This window comes from Mastomys coucha, unplaced genomic scaffold, assembly GCF_008632895.1.
Source record: "Mastomys coucha isolate ucsf_1 unplaced genomic scaffold, UCSF_Mcou_1 pScaffold5, whole genome shotgun sequence".
Taxonomy (NCBI): Eukaryota; Metazoa; Chordata; class Mammalia; order Rodentia; family Muridae; genus Mastomys; species Mastomys coucha.
Genome location: NW_022196911.1, coordinates 84,038,800 through 84,058,415, shown reverse-complemented (window position 1 = coordinate 84,058,415; position 19,616 = coordinate 84,038,800). Strand labels below are relative to the sequence as shown.

General features: G+C 47.6%; 2 protein-coding genes across 4 annotated transcripts in view; both read right to left on the bottom strand.

The window, feature by feature from the left end:
- The window catches only part of Mrps23 (mitochondrial ribosomal protein S23), a 7,998-nt gene extending 2,996 nt beyond the window's left edge, over positions 1 to 5,002 (bottom strand). The window contains exons 1-2 of the mRNA XM_031353836.1: positions 4,872 to 5,002; positions 3,963 to 4,133 (exon numbers count right to left, since the gene is read on the bottom strand). Coding sequence (XP_031209696.1) covers positions 3,963 to 4,133; positions 4,872 to 4,915 — 215 coding nt within the window. The 5' untranslated portion in view covers positions 4,916 to 5,002. The remainder of the gene's footprint in view (positions 1 to 3,962; positions 4,134 to 4,871) is intronic.
- A 10,092-nt stretch (positions 5,003 to 15,094) lies between these two features.
- The window catches only part of Cuedc1 (CUE domain containing 1), a 97,448-nt gene continuing 92,926 nt past the window's right edge, over positions 15,095 to 19,616 (bottom strand). For all 3 annotated transcript variants that reach the window (XM_031351275.1, XM_031351277.1, XM_031351276.1), the window contains one exon: positions 15,095 to 17,723. The gene's annotated coding sequence lies outside the window, so the exon portion shown is untranslated. The remainder of the gene's footprint in view (positions 17,724 to 19,616) is intronic.

Below are 19,616 nucleotides of genomic sequence, written 5' to 3'. Positions count from 1 at the left end.
AGATGGTTGCTGGAACACCTGTGCTCACTAGTGTACTGCACATGTAAGAACACCTGTGCTCACTAGTGTACTGCACATGTCAGCCCGCGAAATAAGTCCTCAAAAAATCGTGCTGTGAGATCAAAGTAGGTGCTTTTTTATCTGAAAAATCAAAACCACAAAAAAAAAAACCCTTCCAAATTGCCAAGTGCTTCTTAAAGCAATTTCACCAAATTTACACTCAGTGAATTTTATAATATGCAAGTATCTGTTTTCCTATTTCATAACCCTTGCCAAACTGATAAACTGAAAGTTACAATAATTATAGTTTTATCACCAACAACAACCACCCCACTCCCCAAAGAAAAAGAAAGCCATTAGACATCTTTTTAAGCTTGAAAGCAAACTGGATTCTTCTCTAAACTGTTTTGGGTTTTTGTTTTGTTTTGGTTTGGTTTGGTTTTTTGAGACAGGGTTTCTCTGTGTAGTCCTGGCTGTCCTGGAACTCACTCTGTACACCAGGCTGGCCTCGAACTCAGAAATCCACCTGTCTCTGCCTCCCAAATGCTGGGATTAAAGGCATGCGCCACCACTGCCAGGGTCTCTCTAAAATGTTTATGATCTTTGCCCATTGTTCTTGTAATGGTTGCTTTAAACTAAAGATTCCTATGGGGAAACCCCAAGGTATAAGAGTAGAGAAAGCAGCTCTGGCAGTTCATCTGGTCACACGTACAACCCTTAAAAAAAACAGTACTGGGGGCCTCAGGGAAAGACAAGATGCTTCCCTTCTGTTTCCTCCAAGGCCACGGCAAGAAGACAGCTCTCTTAGAAGTGTGAGATAGCTCCAGACTCAAAGCCAGCTTGATCTACATAGCAAGTCCCACCCAGGAATCATGAGTCTCAAAACCAAACCACCAAAAAGGTCTGAGGTGGCACGGTGGCTGATTGCTTGCCTGGTGTGTATGCAAACCTATGTTCAACTTCTGGCACAGCAAAGCACAAAGAAGCAATGTATAAGTGACCACGTACATGCCTCAACCTGGAGCAGAAATGTTTGGAAAATCTCAGGGAGCAAAACATACTTGTTCTACTAACTTAGAAAAGTGCTACACTGGGCTGGAGAGATGGCTCAGCAGGTAAGAGTGCCAACTGCTCTTCCAAAGGTCATGAGTTCAAATCCCAGCAACCACATGGTGGCTCACAACCATCCATAATGAGATCTGATGCTCTCTTCTGGAGTGTCTAAAGACAGCTACAGTGTACTTACATATAATAAATAAATAAATCTTTAAAAAATAACAATAATGGTAATTATTAAAAAAAAAAAAAAGAAAAGAAAAGTGCTACACTAACTCCCACACTATGGAGATAGCTCATGTCTGTGACCCCGACACTATGGAGACCAGAGTAAGAAGTTACACAAGTGTCTCAGAAAACCTAGTTGAGTCTGGGCTCTCCAGCCTCCCTGCTCAGTGTCTTCAGCCCAGTGGAGCCATCCAGTCATTAAGCCACTGATGTTTTCATCAACAGAGGGTAATGAGCGACTCGAAGGCCATGAACTGGGCTAGACACTGAGATTACAGCACATGCTCCCTGGCAGGTTTGGGTTTTGCTTGTTTTAGGGTAGGGTGTCAGAGAGACAGAACTAGAGACTGAGGAAGCCAAGGCCTCTCCCATGCTAGGTAAGCATCGTACCACTGAAATCCAGCCTTCGGTTATATGAAACAGTGATGCTATGTCACCCAGGCTGTCCTCAAACTGTGATCCAGCTGCTTCACCTGCCAGGTGCTGGTCACATGTGTGAGCCATCAGGCCTACCTAGAGTGTGGCATCTGAAGTTTTCTTTACTATTTAAAAGGAACACAAGTGGGCTATATAATCTTTAAAGAGGAGGAGGAGGAGGAGGAGGAGGAGGAAGGGGAGGAGGAGAGAGAGGAGAAGACGAAGAAGGAAGGAAGGAAGAAGCAGCAGCAGCAGAAGGCGCTGCCTGTTTTCCAACATTATTTAGAAAGAGTAGAAAGCAAATTAAAGAACATATATTTTTACTTGTGTCAACAACACCTGATTAGTACTTTGAAAGTAAGTAAAAGAAGGTGGGCCTGGGACCAGCAAGATGACCCAGTGAATAAAAAGGGTTTGCCCCAAGCCTGATGACATGAGTTCAGCTCTTGGGACTCACAGTAAAAGGGAAAAACAAAAACAAAAAACAACTACCCCCACCAGTTGTCCTCTGATCCCACATGCATGCCCACACATGTGCATAAGTGCACACACACACAAAATAAATACATGTACTAAATTATAAAACAGCAACAACAAAAACAACAGCAACAACAATAAAAAAACAGATGTGGTATCACATACTTGAAATTCCAGAAGTCAGGCAGAAAGACTAGAAGTTAAAAATTATCCTGGGTTAAAAGTAAATAAGATAGTTGAATTTACTGAAAAAGACCTTCTCTAACACTCTAAGAATAAAGGCAATTAGGCCAACAAAAAGAAAAGTTGGTAGCTAGTGCCTAACACACGTAGAGCAGTGTTTGACAGAAAGCCCAAGAGAAAACTTGTAAAATGAAATAAACAACTTCGTTTTTTAAAAAATATTTATTTATTTATGTATTCACCATTGCACTCTTCAGACACACCAGAAAAAAGCTTCAGATCTCATTACAGATGGTTGTGAGCCCCCATGAGGTTGTTGGGAATTGAACTCAGGACCTCTGGAAGAGCAGTCAGTGCTCTTAATCACTGAGCCATCTCTCCAGCCCAATAAACAACTTCTATACGCCAAGAAAAGCACTAGGGGAATGGAGAGCTTCTGCCCTGGGCAGGAGCTTCACAACTGCCTCTAACTCCAGCTTCAGAGTATCTGACACCCTCCAGCAGTGAACACACACGATACACAGATAAACGCACGGCAAAACTCTCATACCCATAAAATAAAAATAAAATTTTATTTAAAAGAAACTACAAGACCTCTAGCCTCCAGAGGGCGCCTGCACTCACATGCACTCATACGAAGACATTATTAAAAATAAAAATAAATCTTAAAGATAGCAAAATACTTTTAAGCAGCACTTCCTTCACCTTTAAAATACTAATATACTAGTATTTTGTCTTACGATGTTAAACAAGATTACAGGGACAATGTTTTCAAAGTGACAGCTAAGTCCCAGGCACTGCCTTCAGAAGAGGGCAGCGGGTGCTCTGCTCTTTCTTTATGCTTTCCCTTGTTTCTCAATTTTCTACAATAAATCCATATTAATACACCAGGCATGGTGATACAAGCCTATAACTCTGCCATTCCAGAGGCAGAGGCAGGAAGATCAGGACCTTGTCCCAAGAGGGAAAAAAGGAAGAAATAGATGCTAAAAAATAAAGTATGCAAGCCCTTTCCTTCAAATTTCTAGTCATGATTACTGTAAGTGCTTTGAACTTCTAAGCGTCCTTTCCTGAGCGGCTTCAATAATTGTTAGAAATTAAATCCTCAGACCATATTCCTCCTATTTCCACTTCCAAAGAAACTAATGTGATAGCAGCAGCTTAAGTGTAGGGCCAGGTGTGATTTCTCAGATCTGCTGCTCTCTTGGGTAGCCATAGGTGGTTAACCTCCTTGAACCTGACAGTTCTCTTGAATAAAACAGAGGCAAGGATACCGGCCTTTGCAGACAGGGTTGGAGTAATAAAGTCTGTGAGCTGACGTGTGTCAAGGGCTGATCAAATACCTCATACAAAACAGACGCCAGGAAACAAACACTTTTATCTGCAACGTTGTTAGGCTGGGGTCTCCAGATTCCACTTCTTAGAACTTCTGTTTCCTCTCACCACAGGGGAGGTGTGAGATGTCATGATTTTACTAGCTGTACAAGACCAACCCCCACAGAGCAAGCCCTTGACTCAGCTTGTTAGCAGACTTCTACATAAGCCTTCCCTTCCGAAGATCTGTAAGCGGCCTGCTTACTACAGGGGATAGAGACACTTACGCTCGAATCTGATCCTCATGGTAAAAGATGTCCTGGATGGCAGCTTTGGCTTTGCCATATCGTAAACGGGGCCTTCGGAAGACAGGCTCTCTCAGAGGCGGAAAGGCCTTATATATGTCAAACCACAGTGGCTTCTCCTTCAACACCCCAGCCCGAATCAGATCCCTCGTCCTAAAGAAAGGGAACAGAACCAAGGTCAGTCGATTACCGCAGGACTGTAAAGTCGCTGGATCAACTTAATGAAGGAAAGAGCAGCCTGGTAGAGGTGAGCTGAAAAGGACCTCCCACTTAAAAGAGGCATGGCCAATACCTACAGCAACCTAGCAAGGCCACAGTGTTAAGTCCTGTTGGTTAGCTCTCATGTAGCCTAGGCTAGCCTTAAACTCAGAGTGTAGCCAAGGGTGACCTTGAATTTAGTGCCTCCCTGCGCTTCCCTAATACTAGGATTACAGCGTGTCCACGCAGGCTTTTTGCTTTGACAAAAGTCGGCCAGTAGCCTCAGTGGCCTGAACTTCGTGACGAAGCCAGGTTGGCCCCGGTCTTGTGGCGATCCTCTTGCCTCGCCTCCCAACTACCAAGATTACGCACGTGGCCATGACACACAGCTTTAAGCCATTCGATCTTCTTGCACGGGTCTCACCCCCACAGCCCACCCACCGTTCCACAGTGAAAAAGCAAAACCTGTCCAGTCAGGCCCTTCAGCCTCTTTATTGTAGAGGTTCTCCACCAAAACGGGGTGGCGAAAACAATCGGACAGAACAGAAATCCAAGGAGACGTAGACACACACCACCGACTCCGAGCCAAGGGCATCACCCGGCTCGGACACCCGCAACCGCGTCCCCTCAGGGTATGCCTGGAGGGTCGTGACCCGCTGGGAACCCTGCCCTCGCCCAACTCGGAGCACGCACCGGGAGAACACACTCCCCACCGTCTCCAGCCGGCTGCCTGCCATGGCCACTAGGGATAGAAAGCCTCAGGCTGTTACCGGAAGCGGAAGCGGCAGCAAGCAAGCGAAGGGGGAACAAGCTGCTGGTCGAGCCGAGGATTACAGTCCCGCCTTTACGTCATCCGGGGGGCGGAACCAGGCAGAAGCAAACGATGGGCTGAGTGGAGCGCCTTGGTATTCCGTGCAGAAGGTTCAGACACAAGCGATCGATTCCCGAGCCAAAGGAGCGGAAGCGCGCCAAAGCTGCTCAAGAGTAGTAAACGACCGGTCCAGGGGAAAAACTTGAGTGTGGCGCCTGCTTTCTTCTTTTTAACTTTACAAAGCTTCCTCCTCCCCGGCAGGTCTGGCAGGATGGAGGGAATACAGTGTGGGGCTCGCGGGGATGAGGCGCATCCTACATTCAGGAGCAGCCAGCTAACCTGACATTTGAGGCCACCCAGGCTCTAGTGGACCTAATCTTAGCCACTCACACTATTCAGAGAGAAACTGAGACCCAAAGAGGGGCGAAGTAACTTTTCCAAGTGACATGAGCCTCCAGGCCTCCTCCATGGTCCTTGCACCTTAAGGGGGGCTCGCTGGAACCGTGTTTTCACGCTCAGTGGAAAGCTGCCTGCAAGTAGCAGTTCTCCACTGGAGGATTCCCTCGCCCGCCCGCCCGCTAGCGCTGGAGTTTTAAGAAGTGAAAGAGTCCTGAGCATTCGGAGGAAGAAAAAAAAAAAATCTGGGGGAACGTAGTCTGTCACTGTTCAACTGTTCAAAGTATGGGTTGGGTTGGGAGGAATATCCGTTCCTCCAAGGAGTGCTTCTCCTTGAAGCACCCCTTAGAAGTTTCATCAGGGTATTTGTGCAGCAAGATCATCTTTTTTTTTTTTTTTTTTTTTTTTTTTGAGACAGGGTTTCTCTGTGTAGCCCTGGCTGTCCTGGAGCTCACTCTGTAGACCAGGCTGGCCTCGAACTCAGAAATTTGCCTGCCTCTGCCTCCCAAAGATCATCATTGTTGATTGTAATGACAAGATTTAAAAAACAACAAAAACAAAACATAGGGCTGGAAAAAGAGCTCACCAGTTAAGAGCACTGACTGCTCTTCCAGAGGACCCAGATTCGAGTTCTAGCACCCACAGGATGACAGGTGGATGCCACCTGTCACTCCAGACCTCAGGGATTTGATGTCCTCTTCTGAACTTTGCAGGCACCAGGCATGTACATGGTGTTCAGACTTAAATGCATGCAAAATATTGATACACATAAAATTAGTTAAAGTTCATCATATGATCAGGCAGTGGTGGGTCATATCTTTAATCTCAGAACACAAGGGGCAGAGGCAGACAATCTCTGAGTTTGAGGCAGATCGAGTTGCAAGACAGCCAGAGCTACACAGAGAAATGCTGTCTAGGAAACAAAAAACAAACAACAAACAAACAAACAAAACCAGAAGAGCAACAACAACAACAAAATATTTCATCAAATGAAAAGTAGTACGGGACCTGGTAGCACACACCTTTAATCCCAGCACTTGAGATGCAGAGGCAGGCAGATACCGAATATCTGTAAGTTAGAGTCCAACCTGACCTACATGGTGAGTTCCAGAAAAGCCAAGGCTTTGTAGAGACAGACCCTATCTCAAAATTAACCAGTGGCTGGAAAATTAGGGTTTGTGCATTCTGTGAAAGTCTGTGCACCTGGTAAAATTAGCAAGCTAGGGCCATCTGTATTTACCTACCTAGGGTAATGCCCATGGCTTGTGGTTAAAAAACACTGCAGAAATATTTGGGTGGGAACCCAATCTGTAAGAGGGAAAAAGGAAACCATCCACAGGTGCCAGCTTTTGTAGGAGGATAAAATCTGGGACTGTGACCCTCAGTTATCCCCAAGACAAAAATACAAGGGTGAATTAAAGCTCTCTCTCTCTCTCTCTCTCTCTCTCTCTCTCTCTCTCTCTCTCTCTCTCTTTCTTCCTCCCTCCTTTCCTCCCTCCCTCCCTCCCTCCCCCCTTTTTATTCTACTCTCAGAGTTTGCCTTGTTTTTATTCATTATGTAAACTCTTGCCGAAATAGATGTTTTGAATCACATGGAAAGGTCTCCTAGGAGCCCATTCTCTTTCTTTGTCCTTAGGAAAGAGCATGAAGCCACCTCAAAATCCTCCCACTCTAAGGGAGGCCCCAGAAAGGAAGGCAGCGAAAGTTTTCAGAGCAGTTGCCACTTGGGTTATCTCACAGATAACTCTGCCCACCCACAGGGTAGCTATTATCATCCTCATTATGGATGAGAAAGCAAAGGGAACTTACATGCCTCTGCCTGATATGCAACTGATTGAACCCAACTCAACCTGGACACTTTCCTGTATCTCACAGTGCTACCTTTACTAGCCTAAAACAGAAGACTGGAGAGATGAAAGGCTTTGACAAAACTGGCCTTACAAGCAAGAGATGCAATGATCTGAGGCCTGGCCTGAGAGGAGGGCATCTCTGCTACCTTCAGACTCAGATCAGAGGCTGGAGAGGTATGCAGGCAAAGCAGTTACCTGCATACATTGATTGCTCTTTCAGAGAAACTGAGTTCAGTTCCTAGCATGACAAGTGCCTGTAACTCCCAATTCCAAGGAGATCTGATGCCACTGGGCACCAGCAATGGGCACCAGCAGTACTTGTACTACACACACAGGGTGGGAGAGTAAAAATAAAATAATTCATCCTGGTGCTGGTGGAGCACACCTTTAATCCCAGCACTTGGAAGGCAGAGGCAAGTGGATCCTGAGTTTGAGGCCATTCTGGTCTACAGAATGAGTTCCCAATAGCCAGAGATACACAAAGAAACCTTGTCTCAGGGAAAGGGGGGTATATATGTCTTCATGATATATGATATATGTCTTCAAGTCCACTACCTATAAATCAGAACCATATGTGTAATCTAAAAAGGAAGAAAGAACAGAGGCGAGACTCTGACCCCTAGGTCAGCTGTGAAGGCTCAAGGTCCTGGTTCCTGAGATCTAGGGAAGTAAACATGCTCCTAGCTAAATATAACCTTCTCAGCCCTCACCAACTTTCTAATTCTGTCTGTGTTGGAGCTATCTGCTGGCCTTGCCTAGAGTGATACTTCCCTTCTCCCTCCAAAGCCTGCCCTGTAAGCTAGCACAGCCTAGGGTGGGAAAGAATTGGAACGACATATTCCAAGTTCATGGAGAAAAGTCAAAGACGAAACTTCCCAATTCAGAAGAAATCACAAGCGTGTGTTTGGTGGGGGGGTCTCTAAATTACCTTGGAGTCTTTGAAAATTTCCTTTCCATGTTTAAATTCTTTCTGTAACAGGAAGAAAAGAATACTGGTGGGCAGAGAGGAGGACCCAGGGATGTGGGGACTCGGCTGATCAGAAGTCCACACCCAGCACGTGTTCACTCATAACACAAGATGAAGTTGTTAGGATGCTGAGAACAGAATGAACAGAGTTGAGGCTCTCTGTCTTCTAGATTAGGCTGAAAGGGATGGGCTAAGGGTACACAGTAAGTGCTAGCCAGCAACTGTCCCATGGTGGTTACAGTGTCACTGCTGTGAGGTCATCTGGGAGTGCAGCTGATGGCATCCCACAGATGACCTTACGGGAGATGGGGGTGAACCTAGCACCTCACTTGCAAGTACCCTTCTGCTAAGTCCTACCTACCTCTGCCCTCTTCTCATGTTTCTAGACAAGATCTCACTAAGTTTCCCAGGCTGGCCTTGTACTCGTGATCCTTCTAGCTTAGCCTCAAGAGTGGCTTGAATTGCAAGCCTGTACAAGACCTGAAATTGTTGGGTTGTTCCCCTCCCCGCCTTGAAAAGTGATCCGTTCTTTCCACTTAGCACTTAAACACAAGCCCTCACCTGACTCACAAGAGCAATACATGTCCTAATGAACCATCTCTTTACCCCCTTGCTGTTTTTGCTGCAGCTGTTTGTTTGTTTATAGACGTCTCATTGAGTAGCCTGGCTGGCCTGGAACTACAGAAATCTACCTGCGTCTGCCTCCCTGGTACTGGCATTGAAGGTGTGTGCCACTGTGCCGTTTGCCGTGGTGGTTTATTGAGATGGGCTGAGTCTAGAGAGGCAGTTCTGTTGGTAGAGTGCTTGTGTAGTTCCCACAAAGCACAACATCAAAAAGAACAGGACATGATGATGCCTAGTAGTCATCCCAAGCTAGGATACATAAGTCCCTGTCTTAGGGCTGGGCTACGAAAATCTCACTACAGAGTGTCTTTAAACTCACTCTGTAGCCAAGGCTTCCCTCAAACTTTCTGGAATTCTCTGACCTCTGCCTTCATCCATAGTGGTATTACAGGCACACACCATCACATTGGTTGGGACTGGGTATTTCTGTAGCGTGGTTCTTTACCTTATAGATGTCTGCCATCTCCCTTCATCTTCACATGGCTTTTTCTCTGTGAGCAAAGATTTGTGTGTTTTAATCTTGTGTGAGGACACCAGTCCTATTGGATTAAGGTCCACCATTATCTACTCGTCTCAACTCAACTGCCGCTTTAAAGACTATATCCAAATGTGGTCACAGTCTCAGGGACTTAGGGTCACTAGATGAAATGAAGGAGAGGCAGGTCAGCCCCATAGCATTGGTTAACAAAATCTGAACACTCCTGTTTACCAGTTGATCTATAGCCACCCTCTGCTACTTTTCACCTTACTCCTGCACTGCAGAAGCCTTGCTTCTGTATGTGGGCTGCATCCGCCAGCCCCTCGCTCTCTGCTCCCAGCTAGATTCTGAAGTTGGAGGCATTGCCAGGGGAGTAGAAGGAAGGAGCGTGGAAGTGAGCTTTGTCCCATCTCCTATTCCATCCCTGCACACTCTGAGAATGTAAAGTCTCACAGCCTACCCTGAACCACTCGGCACAGCTATCCCTCAGACCAGGCTCAGGGCATTGAACGGTGCCCTTGGCACCCAGTCTACATACCTACCCCACATGGCTTCCATAGATTCTGCCAACGTCTGTATGAAAGCACCCCTGCTTAAGTAGTACATGGGAATTGTCAGACAAGAGAACACTAGAAATGCCAGCCTCTTGTTGAAATCATGAGAACTCCTAGCCTCGTGGGTTGGAGAGCTGGGTTCACTGGGTAATTAGGCGATTGCTTCATTTAAATATTAAAGAATTATGAGAGGTGTACCTGCCAGAAGACAACTCATGAGCATTGGTTCTCTACTTTCTCTGTATAGAGGCCAAGGTTGAATTCAGGTGCCCCAGCTTGACATCAAGTGTCCTTACCTGCTGAACCATCTCCTTGGCCCCAGCAATTGCTTTTTTTTTTTTTTTTTTTTTTTTTTTTTTTTGGTTTTTCGAGACAGGGTTTCTCTGTATAGCCCTGGCTTTCCTGGAGCTCACTTTGTAGACCAGGCTGGCCTCGAACTCAGAAATCCACATGCCTCTGCCTCCCAAGTGCTGGGATTAAAGGCATGAGCCACCACCGCCTGGCAGCAATTGCTTTAAATGGGAGGAAAGAAAAAGTATGTATTCATACACAGTGTAAGAATTATAGAGTTGTACAGCCTGGACTAAATAATGTGTTCCAGGCCAGCTTGGACTACAGAAAGAGATCCTATCTTAAAACACACACACACACACACACACACACACACACTCCTCTACTGAATGAGTCTAAGGCAAGGAGGGTACAAGGCAGGGAAGGGAGGGGAGGGTGTGGTCCCTTTGCTCTTCTCCAGGCTGTGGGTCTCTACTCTCCTTTCTAGCTAAGCACGACTTCTAGGATGCCCATGTCTGCATGCCCATGTCTGGATTGGGGGCTTGAACTGCATTTCTTTTCTTTTCTTTAAATATTTATTTATTTAATGTACATGAGTAACACCATAGCTGTCCCCACCACACCCAGCCACATGGGGTTAGTGCCCCAACTTCGTCTTTCCTTCTCAGTTCTGTCTATTTACTTGTCTGAGTCTATTTCCTTAGTCCTCTAAAAGGGCAGGAACTGGGCCTGCTCTGCCCACACCAAGCCTGGGGCAGGGCTTACCACTGGTTCTTAGTGAGTTTTCTAGGGAAGAACAGCACAGATAAATAAAGCCAAGTTAGGACAAATGAAGCTATAGTGATCACACACCACTCATGTCTGCCTGCCTACCTGCACACATCTGGCATGGCCACCTGAGCCCTCTGAGGCCTTGCCAAGGTACACACTGCCTGTGTGGAGACATTGCATTGGGTGTTCCTTCACTTTTACCTGTGACTGTCCACTGCCTCAGCAATGAATAAGTACTTTTTGTAATCCTCTGGGTCTTCAGCTACGTTTTCTGTAAAATGGAGATAGCCATAGCACCCACTAGAAAGCCTGTTTCCTATGAGTGTTTGTGCCTGCTTGGAATCTCAGCACTTGGGAGGTGGAGGCAGGAGGATCTCAAGTTCAGAACTGTCTGGACGACATAGTGAGATCCTGTCTCAAGGGCAGGGGTCGAAAGAACCTTGTTATGAAGAGTCAGTGTGTTAATACTGCAAAGCACGTGTGCAGTAAACATAACTAAAAATAACACAACTGGTTTCTGAGGACTCCACACTTAGGAGCAGAGCATTCCACAATGAAATCACATCTAACAATTCACAAGACGTTCACGGTGACCTTCCAGTAATAGGCGATGGCCCTGAAGAAGACTCCAGCACAGACAAAGGAGAGAGTGACACTTTGTGCCCATAACTGCCCTGGAGGTCTGCCTGACTTTGTCTCCCCTTCACAACTAAGGAAAGAGAAGTGAGCGGAGCCTGGGCGACATTCCATTGCAGTTTATGCTAATTAGACACACCTTAAGGGCTTTTGTGGCTGGTATTTCAGGGCACCTGAATGGAGGTGGGAGGGAAGCTCCTAAGGAATTTGAGAAGGCAGATTCTGTTTGAGTTGGTCTGGATTGGGGGCTTGAACTGCATCTCTTTTCTTTTCTTTAAATATTTATTTATTTAATGTACATGAGTAACACCGTAGCCGTCCCCAGACACACCAGAACATGGCATCGGACCCCATTATAGATGGCTGTGAGCCACCATGTAGTTGCTGGGAATCGAACTCAGGGTCTCTAGATGAGCAGTCCAGTGCTCCCAACCACTGAGCCATCTCTCCAGCCCTTGAGCTGCATTTCTAACAAGCTTTTGGGTTGATGGTAGCCAGTCGGCTAGTCTGCAACTAGAGTAATCAACTTTCTCAAGTTTATAGTGAAAGTTTGAATGGATTTTCTTGGTTCTATCGTGGAGAGTTCTGCATCCAGGCCATGCTTTGAATGACAAGGCCACAGTTAGGGAGGCTTCTACAGAGTTCAAGCTGAGCTTCACAACTGCTCATGCTACAGTCCCTGGAATAATCCTCTTGACAGGATTTTTCCCCTTTAATTAATGATCCCGAGGGCTGGCACACTCTTTAATCCCAGCACTTGGGAGACAGAGGCAGGCGGATCTCTGAGTCTGAGGACCAACCTGCTCTACAAAGCAACTTCCAGAACAGCCAGGGGCTACACAGTGAGATCCTCTCTGAATCAACAACAACAAATCTAGAATTGACAACTATAGGCTGACTGTGCCCCACCTCCCCCAGGTAGAGTAGGGCTTGCCTTATGGACCCTTACATGTCTCTAGCGACATTTCACATTTACAAACATCTTTCTTTTGTGGTTTTCACCAAATGTGGCTATATGAATAAACCTTGGTCTATATGGCTTGAAGCCAAAGACTTCTTGTACTCTTGGCCTCTTGCAAAAAAATAGTGTTCTACCTTTCTGTGGTCAGTGACAGCCACTTCTCAAAATGACCACCTGGTGGCAGTAGGGTTACACAGACTCTTTTCATCCAAACACACACACACACACACACACACACACACACACACACACACCCTTGCCAGAAGTTTCCAGCTTTGTCCTAGCTGGCCCAGATCACTAATCCAACAAATTAATCTATGCTGTGATAATGGGTGTAAGGAGTCTGTGTGCTTCTCTCTCAATAGCAGGCTTTCCGCTTGCCAGATATGCTTAAGAGATTGTTTTGAAACCCAGATAAAGGATGCTAACTAACAGGGGAGTTCCCCACACACTGCTGGGTCACATATTCTGGGAAGTGGTTTTGAGCAGGTAGGCCCTTTCTGTTCTTCACAAAGATCCATGTGGGGATCCTGAATCTCGTCACCTGTCTTCCTCTTGTCCCCCAGTGGGTAGCTTAGCACTTAGGTATCAACTCTGAAATTTTACTGCTTGGGTTCAAATCCAGGGATACTTACTAAGGATGGAGATCATATAAGAGGCCCAACTTCACCTCTGTACCTCCCTACGCCTCCATTTTCTGGTGCGTAAAAATGGGAGTAATACTTATTTCATATTCTCACTGCTGGGTTAGGTACAATAAAACACATAAAGCACCCCAGGAGAGTGGCCAGCAAACAGTGAACCCCACAGTAATTGCTATCATCATTGCACCTCATGCCTTACCTGCCTCTTGTTCTTCAGGACAAATTCTCTGACCACTGTCCCCCACTCCCAAGCAGGTACTTCAAGACAACTAGGGAACAGATGTTGAGACTCCAACACCAGTTCTTCTGTACACACTGCTTATCAGATCCCATGATTTTCTTGCAAGCTGAGGCCACTGCCCAGGGATGCTGACATGTAATGAAAGGCCAGGGGCACAGGCAGGCTCAGAATCCAGACAGAATTTTTACAGAAATCTTTGAATATCACCTTATGACACGCAGGAGCATGTGTGATAACTCAGTAGCTTAACATATGCAGATGAACATGATGTCCAAGAGCTGTGGTCAGGGGCAGGCTGTCTCCACTTCCGGATCCTGTCTTCACACTCTTTAACCTGATAATGTCTCTTCCCACGTCCCTCCACTCTGTGGTGTAGTTACAATCACCTTCAGACTCTCTTATACAAGCAAAATGGCATGTGGCTCTAAGAACTTTGCTGTAAATTAGAACCACCTGAGATTTTACAATCAAATTCCCAGGCTAATTTGCAAACCAAGTACAATAGGGTCTGCAGGATGCATGCATTCTAAAAGTGCAAATCTCTGACCTATATACTTTTAAAGCTACAATGTTCATAAGACACTTGAATTAAAACACGTTACACAATTCTGGGGCTTTGAGAGCTGTCTTTTTAAATTTATGGTTATTACAATTGTGTGTGTGCTCCTGCGTGTGCATGCCAAGGCACGTGTGGAGGTCAGAGAACTTTCAGGTGGTTCTCTCCTTCCACAGTGAGATCTGGAACCAAGCTCAGGTTGTCAGGCTGATGACAGTGCCTTTCCTTATGAAGTCATCTTGCTCTCCCTGAACTTATTTTCAGACTTGAGTATAGATTAGTCATCTTCAGAGCTTGTTACAATGCCTTCTGGTTGTAACTTTGATAGATTTTTATATTTAGTTATTTTGGCTTTTCTTTTTCTTTCTTTTTCTTTTTCTTTTTTTTTTTTTTGAGACAGGGTTTCTTTGTGTAGCCTTGGCTGTCCTGGAACTCACTTTGTAGACCAGGCTAGCCTCGAACTCAGAAATCCGCCTGCCTCTGCCTCCCAAGTGCTGGGATTAAAGGCGTGCGCCACCACCGCTCGGCTATTTTGCCTTTTCAAGACAGAGTTTCCTCTGTGTAGTTATGGCTGTCCTGGAACTTGCTCTGTAAACCAGGCTGGCCTCAAACTCATAGAGATCCACCTGCCTCTGACTTTGGAGTGCTGGAATTAAAGGTGTGCACTACCACCTCCTGGCTGGTAGATACTTATATATCTTATAAGCATTTCTAACAAGCACCCAGAGGTGCTGGTACATAGAGCCTACTTTGAGGAGGAGGGGAGCAGACGAGGCAAGGAACTTTCAAATGAGGCAGTCTGGGGCCCCTTTTCTAGCCCAACTTGACTCTAATTCTGTGATCTTGGTTGGTCACTTAAAGTAATGTCATTTCCTTGTCTGTAAAGTGGTTATTAGGCAAGATCAACTCGGCTCTTGAAACAAGAGACTGACAGCCTGGAGCCCTGGGTCTAACTTGATTGCAAATTGGAACTTCCTTGGACACTTTAAAAACAAACCCCATAGTTACTGATTTAATTGGTCCAGAGTACTGCTATGTATAAGAATTTTGAAAAAGTAGTCTAACACCACGGGTTCCAAATTCCATTGTGTATAACACCCTGTTTCTGATTCAGAAGGTCTGGAATGAAGCATTTCTTTCTAAAACATTTTTATTTAAAAGTTGTGTGTGTGTGTGATGTCAGAAGCAAGCATCAGATCCACTGGAGCAAGAGTCACTGGCAGTTGGGAATTGCCTGATGCAGCTGCTGGGAATTGAACTTGGTTCTTCCAGGAAGGAGCAGTATGTGCTCTTAGCCACTCAGCCAGCTCCCCACAACCTAGAAAGCAAGTATTTCTACAAGCCCACAGGTAGCTCTACAGCTTCCTTTCAGTACTGAATAGCTCCAGGATATCGGTGAATAACTGGCCTAAGGTAGGAAGAGAACCTTAGTTTGCCTAGTATAGCATGCCACCTGACTTGGGAATGCTGCCATACCAGCCTACCTGTATCTGTTAGGGTTAAGGTAGGACCCAGAGGGAAGGGCGACAGGGACAGTTGCTTATATCCTAGCTTGAAATCCTTTCCTTGGGGGAAAGAGCCTTGTCGAGACGACTCTGAGCCCAGAACAAGAAACATGTGCTGTTAAAAGCCACAAGGCCTTTGTCTCCACACAAGGAAGACTTTTAACCTTGAGAATTTTGCCCGTTTCCTCTTTTAGTCGCCAGCATCCTGTCCCTGCCCTCGTAAAGGTGAAAGGGAGTCCAGCTGAGTTGGAGGCTGAGGAAGCTAAGATACCGATGCGTTCCCTTTCAAGTAAGTGTAAGGTGCACACACCTCTATGATGCACACCTAGGAGCCTCCCATCGGCCCGAAGTCACCATTAAACCTTGCTTTGTTGTTTAATGCAGGGAGGCACCGTATGACTCTTTCGCAACCGGCTGGGTTTCTCAATCCTGTTTTCTCGCCTATCAGCAAACGGGTTTTGTTTTGTTTTGTTTTTTGCGCGGCAAAGAGGAAGGAGGCTCGCTAGACAAAGCCAGCAGGTCACACAGGCGGTGTGGCGGTGTGCAGGGCGCCTGAGTCCTTTGGACCTTATTAGAAACAACCTTAAGTGAAGGTGAACGGAGCACGGGGGGTTGGGGGGAGGAGACGGGAAAAGCTAGGCAGGTGGCCCAAGGAGTCCGCAAGACTCCAAAAAGCCAAACCCTTTCCCCCTGCGAAGGCAAAAGGAGGGAGGGTCCAGCCCGCGCCGCCGGCCACATCAGAGCACCAAGAGAACACCAAGTCTTTATTACCGGAATTCCTATGAAACAGCTCCAAGGGAAAAAAACCACACACTGGAGGGGAAAAAAAACAACAAAGTGACACACAAACCTAGGGCTTCCCCGAGTGAGCCCGGCCTTGGAGGAGGGAGGGCCTTAGACACGCCTAGAGCTCACTTTAGCCTCCCGGGGCTCCTGGAGGCGGGGAGCTTTCTCTACAGGGGGTGTGGGGGGTGTCACAGGCTTGGCTCGGAGCCAACGTGGTCCTCACCCTCCACCCCACCCGAACTGGCTGCGCACACTTCCAAAACTTGGTCACTCTCTGCGTGCACCGCTCTTCCGAGCCCGGGGAAGCTCGACTGACCCGCAGGAGTTGAGGCGATTGCGGTCCTATGTCCACCAGGCTCCCATTTTCTGCCAGTCCTTAGCAGCCCCCACCACCCAAGCATCGGATCCCATTCTCAACCAGGACTCCCCGCACCTATCCAGGCTTCCCAGATCTCTCTAGATGGTCAGTGCGTTCCCAGGTCATGAGATACGGGTGAGGCCTCCGTCCCGTGGCAGTGGTTGGTGCCGGTTCCTTAAATCACCTCTGGCTCTCCACCTGAGGCACCCGGCAAGTTCTTGGGGCTTGCCACCCCACTCCCCTGCCTCAGGCTGGTAGCCTCTTGCAACTTGCACTTCAGCCTGCACCTTCCCATTTGGAGTCACCCCCACTCTGAAACTCCAGCACCTCTTACAAAACAGCCGGACCGGTCCGGCCCCTGAGGTACTCCACTGCGATGTAGACCCTGCCTAAACAGAATCCTCCAGCTCCGGGGTCACCCTCCCCATCCCTGCTGGGTCAAGTGGAGGCTGTTGGAGGTGACAGCCAGAGCCCTTAATAGAAGCAGCCCTATAAGCTGGACCCGACATGACCAAAGTGTCCAGAGTTTCGTGCAGGTTGGAGCCAAGAGTCAGCAGTCCCTGGCAAGGCTGACGTGCAGGAGACCTTTGGGGTGGGGGTGGGGACAGGGGGTTGTGGGAGGGTATAAATCAGACCCACTGTGGCAGGCCAGGAGAGATAGGAAAGAAGCCGAACTCTCTTCAGTCCCAAAGAGCCTCCACATGGGTACTTTGCCAGTTCCTAAACTGCAATCTTGGGAGGATCTTTCTTCTTTTTCTTCTCTTTCTTCTTTCTTTTCTTTCTTTACTTTTTTTTTGGGGGGGGAGAGGGGAGTAGAAGGGGTGGTTCCTGCATTTCTGCTCATCCCCTATAGAGGAGCCAGACTACAAATGGGGTTGTGGCTGGCTGGCTGCTGTCTCGAAGGCTCCAGGCCCCTCCTCCAAACACAAGCATCTCTGAAAGTTCTAAGTCCTGTCTGTGGAAAGCGGCAGTGGCTGGGCTGGACTGTGGCTGAAGAAGCCTGAGCCTTGGTGTGCGAGCACCGTCTGTCTGGGCTGCAGCTGGAGGGCACTGGTGCTGCTCTCTGGATGCCCCCACCCAGTCAGAACATCTCTGGCAAGGTGAAGCTGCTGGCACCTAGGGAGTAGAGAGAATGTGAAGTTTTCATCAAGGGAGCTCCTCCATCTTTCCCCGCCACTGGCTCCTGGAGACTATGAGGCACCTCCTTCTTTTGCCCGAGGTTCCAGATCATTCCGGAACTCTGTTTTGGATCACACCCACTGCTCAGCTGCAGGGACTTTAGCAGCTGGACACAGAGTGGGAGGAGACTGGAGTGGAAAGGGAGCCTTTGCTTGGGGAAGCCTCACAGGCAGGAGACTGCCCCACCCATCTGTGCCCTGTTAGCTTCAAGGAGCTAAGTCAGAGGACTGGAAGGGGCAGAAATCCCAGGCTAGAATTCGGTGAGCCTCAGACAACAGACTGAGTTCATAGGACTCTTGCTCAGAACACCCATGAAAAAAAGCACAGAAGAGGTGTTTGGTGGCCAGGGTGGTGGTGGCACACACCTCTAATGCCAGCCCTCAGGAGACAGAGGCAGGTTGATCTCTATGAGTTCAAGGACAGCCTGAGAGCCGCACAAAGAAACACTGTCTCGAAAAATATCAAAAAGGCAAGGGGAGGGGTTGGTAAAAGGATTACCAGGTAGGGCAATGGAGATATGAGTGATAGTCTGTCAAGACAGATGGGAAAAGCTAGGGGGAAGAAAACACGGAGGAGAGACGGGCTTGCAGTGAGCTGACGGGATGGACAAACACACAGTAAAGACCAGAGGGTGCAGCAGGGACCCAGTGGAAGAGCATCTCTGGTGGAAGAGGGGAGTTGGGGCCTTCGGGAGGGAAAGGAGAAGAGTGAAGAGAGTCAGAGGCAGAGCAATGAATAGGTATTGATGGAGAGAGACCAGCTCCCAGGAGTCAGAAAACAAACAAACAAACAAACAAAACAGAGATGCTGAGGTGATAGGCAAACCGGGCCTTGACTGTGGAAGGGAACATCAGAAAGCACAGCGGGCCCAGGAGCGGGCAGGTGACCTCCTTCATCATTCAGCCCCTTTCTGGAGCCTGTCAGTTTGCAGCAGACACAGGACAATCTGGTTTTTACAGTGCAGAGCTGGGAGGGGACAACAAGCTGGAAGCTCAAAAGTGACGAGCAAGTTCTAAGATGAGGTGGCTTTGGGAGGGACGCCTTTTCCCTGGGGACCAGTGGGTTGGAAGAAGGGGCAGGGGTGGGAATATTTCCCTCGCTGCCCTTGCTGGGGTGCAGCTCTGTGGGTGAGGAAATCCAGGGGAGCATGGAAGGAGAGAGAAGAATGTGGAAGGGGACAAGATGGGAGAGGGCGGTGCCTGCTTTTGCTGACCGTGCCCTCTGTCGCCTGGGTTTTGTCACCTCCACAACTACCTAAGAGGAGCATCTGTTCCTCCGTAGTTGGAAAAGGGTCCAAACTTGCTACACCACAGTTCAAGAAAGCCTAAAAGATGCTGAGGGCTGGGAGCAGGATAGCAGCTGGGCAGGAGCAAAGCAGGTGGATGAGCCGGCAGCTCCTCACTGTGGGATGAGGCACCTGGAGAGCCACAGGCATGCCTAGTTCTGCAGGAGATGCTGGCATTCCCTAGGACAGCCCCCAGATGAGTTTACAGAGGAGCCTGGAGGAGAGGCAGCCCAGCCCTGAGACTCCAGACAGAAGCAGCCATTCCAGGGATTATCTCCCTGACCTTCAGCAGATCCCTGACCATCCAACCTAAACAGGGGGCTGAACACAGTTCTGCAGGGCAACCACAGTGTTTCTTACATTATCCTCTTAATATTCACTGTGTGTCCAGGAAATTCCTGTCAGTGGGGCTGCAAACTAGTCAAGGTCAAACGCTGATTTGGTTTTTCTGTTCCGGACATCTGTCAAAAGCAGGTGTGATTACTGTTTGTCAGATACATAAATGAATAAATAACCAAATTCTTTTTTTTTTTTTTTTTTTTTTT